At 32.4% G+C, this 8,210-nt stretch overlaps 1 protein-coding gene across 1 annotated transcript in view; it reads left to right on the forward strand.

Moving 5' to 3' along the window:
• The window catches only part of LOC117124458 (multiple epidermal growth factor-like domains protein 10), a 12,152-nt gene extending 9,703 nt beyond the window's left edge, over positions 1-2,449 (forward strand). Inside the window, exons 6-9 of the mRNA XM_033270689.1 lie at positions 39-85; positions 776-914; positions 1,383-1,444; positions 1,540-2,449. Of these exons, the coding sequence (XP_033126580.1) occupies positions 39-85; positions 776-914; positions 1,383-1,444; positions 1,540-1,655 (364 nt within the window). The 3' untranslated portion in view covers positions 1,656-2,449. The remainder of the gene's footprint in view (positions 1-38; positions 86-775; positions 915-1,382; positions 1,445-1,539) is intronic.
• The last annotated feature ends 5,761 nt before the right edge of the window (positions 2,450-8,210 follow it).

The raw sequence follows: 8,210 nt of genomic DNA on the forward strand, positions 1-8,210 counted from the left end.
GGCTCTTCACTAACTAAATTATCTGCTTTATGCAATAGTGTTTTTACTAAGTTCCGTGTATGTGCCAGTTCAAATATTGGTCCGTGTATGTAGTTTTTCTAAAAACCTTTGTCTTAACAGATCCATCTATATTGATAACTGTATTCAAATCAAGAAACACTAGGGCCCCTTGGTTAATATCAGGTTCATTCTTCATCGGTGTGTGTAACATAACTTCTCCCTCTGTGGTCCATTTAATTTAAACTTCGAACACTGGATATTAATAAAGCACAGTTTCGTCTGAAGTTTCTAAACACATTATTACGGAAATTCCGGACCATAGCATTGGCCTGGATAAGGCGGAGATCTTAACCGTAGAACCAAGATGGTTCAACGACAGTGGTTGAAAACCTCAAAGGAAGCCTAAGCTCGTAAAATAATATCCAGTGTTCGAAGTTTAAAATATTATATTATTCACTTCCTGGATAGATGAATCTTTATCAAAATAATAATAGTAATAATAATAATAATAATAATAATAATAATAATAATAATAATAATAATAATAATAATAATAATAATAATAATAATGATAATAATAATAATATTAATAGTAATAATAATAATAATAATAATAATAATAATAATAATAATTAGGCCTCATTATAATACATTATATTGCACCTTTTCAATAAAAATCATATCATTCATTATTTGAAATTTTATATAATAATAATAATAATAACATTTTAGAGTACTGTAGTATTATAATTTGTGTCCTGTTGTATTTCTGTAGGTGCTGGTAAGGTAGCAGAATCCAGTAGTCCAAATGTTACTACCATTTCCCTGATAGCTGTTTTTGGTATTCTTGCCGTCTTCGTCATGGTTGCCCTCGTACTCAGAGTTAGAAATAAAGGACACGAAGAGAATCCGCGGTGAGTTCTGGTTTCGGTTCTGGTTTTAGTGGGTGAAGCCGATCTTCCAAAGACACATAAAATTAAGTCATAATGGAAGGTCCTCCTTCGAAGTTTAAGACGCGCAGTGTGAGCCACAATCAGGCTTGCCGAACCGTCCAGAATGTAGACCAGGTAATAGATAGGAAACTCATAATCTCATGTTTTTGGTTGAAAAGCAAACTATATTTAGTAGTAAAATCCCCAAGTCTTTAATCTCAGAATTTTAGAGTACTTTAGTACGGTATCATGTCAGCAGTCTGTATAAAGGAGATCTGGTGAATCTTATTGTTTGGGTATTCGTTTTACCTACAGAAGAGGTTTAATTTGTATTCTATACTTTTTGCACCAGTGTTAACGCACGCTTTTTATCTGGTAGGGTAATTGTCTGATGCTAATTGCACACATGTAACCTGCTGCATTTTACAACCTAATTTATATTTTCACTAGGATACTGAAAAAATGTAATCCTCAAAGCACGCGAATGCTGTTAGCAGCACAGAAAATTGAAGGTATGCACTTATTATTGTTTTCAAGTAATGTTGGGCTAAGAGAAAGATCGAATATAAAATATTTGAACCGGCGATAATTTTGTCATCTGTTTCAGATAATGCGTACTTATTTTATGCTCTGTCCAAAACAGGTGGTAATGATGGTGAAGGTGACGATAACATAGGCCTTCTCCTAGTCAATATACAACCTGAAAACGAAGACGCAACCTAAGATGACATGAAAGCTGCACATAGTGGTCATTTGTAGCATAGGCCATATATTTTTTTGGCATAATTTGGACCCCGTAGCATATAGCATTACTACTACTACTACACATAATTTCATTTAAAGTAGCATAACGTAGCATAGTTTACAATTAATGTAAATTTCGTTACATATAGAAATATAAATTGCAAAATAGTCTGAAAGTGCCAATTCCTAGCATCAAGTGCATATATCTTATTTTTTTAACCTAGAATGGTGATCGATTAGGTTAGAAGGTGTGGCAGTGTGCTATATTAGTTTTTAGACAAATGCTATATTGTTTTTAATGAAAGACACTTGTACGAATGTCAGTGGTCCTCAATGTGTTTTTTTTTTCAATTTCATTTTGTATTCAAAATACCGTACTCGAGCGAATAAGCGCCCGGGCGCTTAAAATAGTTTTTGCACTTTTTTGGGGCGCATTTCAAACGTGGCACTTATGAAAACAGAGTGGAAATTGAGGGGGCGATTATGGAAATAGATGAAAATTGAGGGGTTTTTATGTAGACTTATTAAATTCAAAGACATCTTTTAATGAAAAAGATTATAAGAACATGGAATCCGAAAATTACGAATGGTGGTGCGGCGAAAAATATAATCGTCCAGAGAGCATGGCTCACAACAAGATTGCAGTGAGTATTTACATAACAGCAGAACAGCAGATGAAATAGTGGTGGTGGTTAGCTTGTTGGCCATCTGCCGATTGAGATTAGCAGGATCATTGCAGGTTTGCTTGCAAAACCCAGATGAGAATGTGCTAAAGGTGCAAATTGTTGGGAAAAGAAAAATAGGAGTAGGACTAGGCCTAGAAAAATATAAAAAGAGGAAAGTTGGATATATACTGTCTGTCCAGGGAGCTCTCATCTGTCCAAGAGAAATATCCTCATTTTGATATTGGCCTAAGAAAAATGTGATTCCACTACGCAGCTCAAATCATGCCAACAACCACAGTCCCAGGATTGACAGGGATTATTGTCTAGCTAAAAAAAATCACATGATATTATTAAAGCGGGTGCTTATTCAAACGGGGTGCTTAAGAAAATTTCACGTAAGGGACACTTATTCAAACGGGCCTTTATTCGCGCGAGTACGGTATTGTAGGAATTGTGATAGACCTACAAATATTCCTTGGTATTCATAATGATAATGATGTTATTGATAGGCAATGGGCTTTAAACACAAAAGCTATATGAGGGATCAAACTCTATCTCAATGGATTGATGACGGAAAAAGCAAACCGTCAATCGATAATTATATAAGTATAAAACATTAACCTAAGCTTGAACATACCTTCTCGAAGCCAGTTACTTGAGGGAGCATCTTTAAAATTTAAATTTCATTTCAAATTCGTAAAAATGATCTATACATCAAGGACAAAAGCCGTTAAACTGTTTATAGAGTTTCACATTGCTATTAATAATGCTCGTATATTCACTTTGGACGTTGTATCACGTTATACATTGATTCCTATCCATGGCATGGTTCTAACGGTATCAATGTTACATTTAATATCACCTTATGATTTATTATCACTATAGTGTATTTTTATAGTTTTTAAATTATAATAATATTTTAGGTTTGTTATATAGGTATCGTTTTATTAATGTATTATCATTGTTATACAGTAAAATATATGTTATACTTATACTATTATTTCTTTACGAATACTTGCCTATGCCATTGCCTTAGGTTTCAAAAAGCATTTACTGGTAGCCAGGCATCAAATATTGTACTCGTGTTTATCCAACTTTCCATTAAAATGTTACTAACATCACCACTCACTATTCAATATTGCCTATTTGCTTCATAGTATATTTTTCTTTTTTATCTCCTTAATTGCTATCGACAACATTATATTACGGTATATTATATTATTTATATATTATTATATTATATTATATTATATTATACTATATTATATTATATTATATTATATTATATTATATTATATTATATTATATTATATTATATTATATTATATTATATCATATCATATATTATATTATATTATATTATATTATATTATATTATATTATATTATATTATATTGTATTATATATATAGTATCCTAACACCGTCTCAACTCAGTGGTAGCTCTACTTATATAGTCTATCCATCCAGGATCCATTCGATAGTCTAAGCTTTTAACACGCGGGAGGCAGGGTCCTAGTTAACGTTTCTGTTTAAATTGTCGAAATTGACTATACTCTCTATGATACATTCATTTTACATGATTTTTAAATAAATACATATATAAAATATACTCCTCTTATGTATTTATATACCGAACGTAAACTTTCGAACAGCGACGCCTGAGAATTAAATTTGTGACCACACAGCAAATCAAAGGGTAACGTAAATGCTCGATTAAGCTCCGCTCTCGAATAAGCGTCGCACCAAACGTGATTTTTTTTTCGCTAAGTTTCGCTCTCGAATAAGCGCCGCGGCGCTTATTCGAGTGAATATAAGCGTCTGTATGCAATGAAACTCTTCAAGAAACAGGGTAATAAATACAATGTTTACAGTGTTCAATTGAATAAATAACACAATGAAGACACAAGCATATCTTTATAAACGTTTATTTACGATCATGTAGGGTCTATGATAGGCCTACCCAACTACGGGAATAGGTAAAATAGGTAACATGGGAACAAGCATGGAAAGCGCCCCGCCATATTTTTTTAATAAGCGCCGCTCTTGAATAAGTGCCACTCTCGAATAAGCGCCGCACTGAAGCCTCTAAAAATGTTATTATTCGAGCATTTACGGTATAGTTGCCTAATACCCTTTTATTTCGGGTAAACACGATATTCTTACTTTGATGTTTTATTTCGAATAATTAGTTTAAACTGGTTTTTTTTCTTCGCTAATTTTAATATTGTTTGTTTGTTTTCCTATTTTCAATGATTTAAAAAAAATCAAAAATTGCGTTTGTAAAATAAAAATAGTTTGTGTTAATTGCCTGTTATTTAGCAAAGACGATATTAAGAGATTTAAAAGATAAATTTTTAAGGCTTACTAACCTGAATTATAGATTTGTTCGACTGGTGAAAACCATCTATCAATCACAATGAATATAGAAAAGGGTCGTTTGCACTAAATCCTGAAATTAGGCTTAGGAAAACTTAGGCCTCAGAGTACAAGTAGTAAACATAATGCCGACCGATTTTCAATATTAATGTGCGCGGGCAACATAGATTCCATATAAAGTACCTGTCTCTTCGTTGATTCTTATAACCTTATTGAAAGGCATATATAATTTTATTAGTCTTTAATGGAGTTCAATGGAGTTGGTAACCTAATTGTAGACATAGAGCTTAATACTTATGAGCACACTTTGATACATTTATTTTTTTTTTTTTGAAATTGGATTTAACATGTGCATAATAATTTTGATAAACAATCATAATCCTCTGTACTATCTATTAAACATTTAAAGAACTTCCTTATGTTGTGGTCATATTAGATTGTAATTTGACTGTAATTTTTTTAATGGGATTCAACAGGTGCATAATAATTTTGATAAACAATCATAATGTATCTCGGCAATTAAATGGCCTAAATATAAGGTTACTGAATTTAAAATTGTGCCAAAACCACTCAACTTCTAAAAATATAATTTAAAGTGTAGTAGATAATAAGGAGCTTTCCATTAAACGAAGATGGTTACATCATGGACCTATTAATTATTAATAGGTCCATGGTTACATCTAGAACGTACTTGGTGACATCTGCGCATGCGAAACGCCTTTATCGTCTGATTTCTAAGATGCTGTTTGGAATGAATCTACCAGAGAAGCAGGACGGTTACGTTTCACTTCGTCACGCAAACGAAAGCTAACTAACCACTTCAGTTCTGGACTCAAAATGTAGGAAAGACTATTGAGCGAAAACACAATAAGAAAACAATGTAAACCAAGTACATTTAGAAAATGCGTAAGCTGTTTTTCACTTCAGTAGCCGTAGCACTAATTCATTTTAGTCAGGCTGATTCCAACAGTGGGCTTGAATTGAGAGCGGTGAATGTCTTTTCTCTAAATGTAAATTATTATTATTATTATTATTATTATTATTATTATTATTATTATTATTATTATTATCATTATTATTATTATTATCGTTATTATTACTATCATCATTACTATTACTAATATTACTATTATTATAACTGTAACTATTATTATTATTATTATTATTATTATTATTTATTATTATTATTCCAAAGCTCCTCTGTTGATTGTTTTGCTTGGTGCCAAGTATTTCTGAAACAGAAATTGATTAACCTTGGTGCTTGTGCTGCTGCTGCTGCTGCTATTATTATTATTATTATTATTATTATTATTATTATTATTATTATTATTATTATTATTATTATTATTATTATTATTATTATTGTTATTGTTATTATTATTGTTATTGTTATTATTATTATTATTATTATTATTATTATTATTATTATTATTATTATTGCAAATGCTCCTCCTCTGTTGATTATTTTGCTTGGTGCCAAGTGTTTTTGAAACGGAAATTAGCTAACCTTTTGTTCGTGTTGCTGGTGCTGCTGATGTCGCTACTGCTTCTTTTGTCGTTACTTTCTGTTGTCCAAAATAGCTTTGTTTCGACAATATCGCCAATTATGATAAGCATTATCTATTAAAACAACTTCAAAACAATAAGAAGTTGAATGTGTCCTGTGCCTGAATAATATTACATTAAATAAAAAGAACAATTAAAACATTTAGTCTTGTATGTATTTGTTAGTGGAACAAGAAAAGAACAATTTATCATTGCCACAGTGGAAACTGAATTATACTGTCGTCCTGGATTCTACCAAACCGGCGAAAGCTGTGAAGATGGTAAGTCGTTTAAACAACCATAAATTAAATAGAAAACATAAACATATTTATCATTAAAATATCTTTGTGTCATTTCTATTATTTACTTAAAAGACCTATAATACCGTAATTAATGTTATGACAGTTATACTAATTTGTATCAGAGATTATAATTGAGTTTGTATGTTCATAACTTCATTGGTGTGATTTCAATAACATTGTTTAGTATTATGAGTTGTTTCCAGTATTATTATTTCTAAGTTTGCTACAGTTAAAACAATTCATAATTCTCGTAATTTTAAATAGATTGCGTAGAAACTAAAAAGCACACAGGGCCTGCTCACCCGAATTGGATCAATGTTTTCAGAATGGGGGCACATGTCTTAATACCAACTACGGTATAACCGGCAACCGCTCCGACGGTTGGATGGGTGATTACTGCTGTGAGCACTGTCCAGTAAATTTCCATGGTCGAAGATGCAGCCTAGAATGTCCGGCTTGCAGTAATGGTGGTTCATGTGATCCAGTTAAAGGGCAATGCGACTGCTTGCCTGGCTGGACTGGACCAACTTGTGATGAGAAATGTAGTTCGGGATGGTGTGGAAAAGACTGCGCTCTTGATTGCAGGAGCTGCAACTTAGATGATGGTCAATGTCATCATATAACAGGTGAATGTGAGTGTGCACTGCCATATGGAGGACTATTCTGTGGAGGGAGCTGTTACGTTGACGATAATGTACAATGTGGATCCATGGTACCCAGACTGTTGTCGCAATGGAGCTATGTGTGTCCAGAATGGCACAAAGAGTGAATGCAAATGTCCGCCTGGCTACATGGGGAAATCCTGTGAAACACGCTGCACAGGTTTCTGGGGAAATAAATGTCATCGTAGGTGCTTATGTAAAAATAATGCAACGTGTGATCCAACAACAGGAGAATGTGAATGCACTCCTGGTTCGTCTGGTAAATACTGTCAAGAAAGTTTAAAGCCAACGATTGACTCTTTAAAATGCCCAGTCAATTGCAGTAAGGATTATGGTTGTGACTAAAATGAACATTGCATATGTCCATCAAATTCCACATGGAGTGAAGACACGTTGTCCTGCCTCCGGTAATTTTTTTTTTTTTTTAATTTATACTCTTGTTTTCTGAATTCAGCATTCTGTTTGACCATGACACCAAACAATGCAATTACTTTCTGTACATCACCGTTCACCCTGACAACTAGTGACACCACCAATACTCAACTGCTACACTACTGTATACCTAGCATACAATGATGGCGCTTCATGCACATTTTCCGTCGCTCAGCTTTTGTGTTACTCCTGCCTTATCATTCCACTTGGTTTCTAAACACTTTTTTGACTGACGAATATTTCTGTTGAATATTATTGCATGTGTTTTCTATTTGTTTCCCATTTCAGGATTGCTGAAAATATTAAAATTCTACAATTACAAAAAGGCGTGGCAACTTTAGTAAGACATCACAGTTATTTTATATATTTTGCTTTTACTTGTTACCGTCCATCTTAAGTTATCTGACTTTAAATTTGCTTACCTTTCAAAATGATAATAATAATAATAATAATAATCGTATATATAAAAGCCTAATTATAATACTTTATCCTGCACATTTTCAATAACAACATCATATTTATATCAATAAATGTTTGAAATTTATAATTAT

The sequence above is a fragment of the Anneissia japonica genome, unplaced genomic scaffold, assembly GCF_011630105.1.
Source record: "Anneissia japonica isolate Jap-2015-1 unplaced genomic scaffold, ASM1163010v1 scaffold665_len1252844_cov201, whole genome shotgun sequence".
In the NCBI taxonomy this organism is placed as follows: Eukaryota; Metazoa; Echinodermata; class Crinoidea; order Comatulida; family Comatulidae; genus Anneissia; species Anneissia japonica.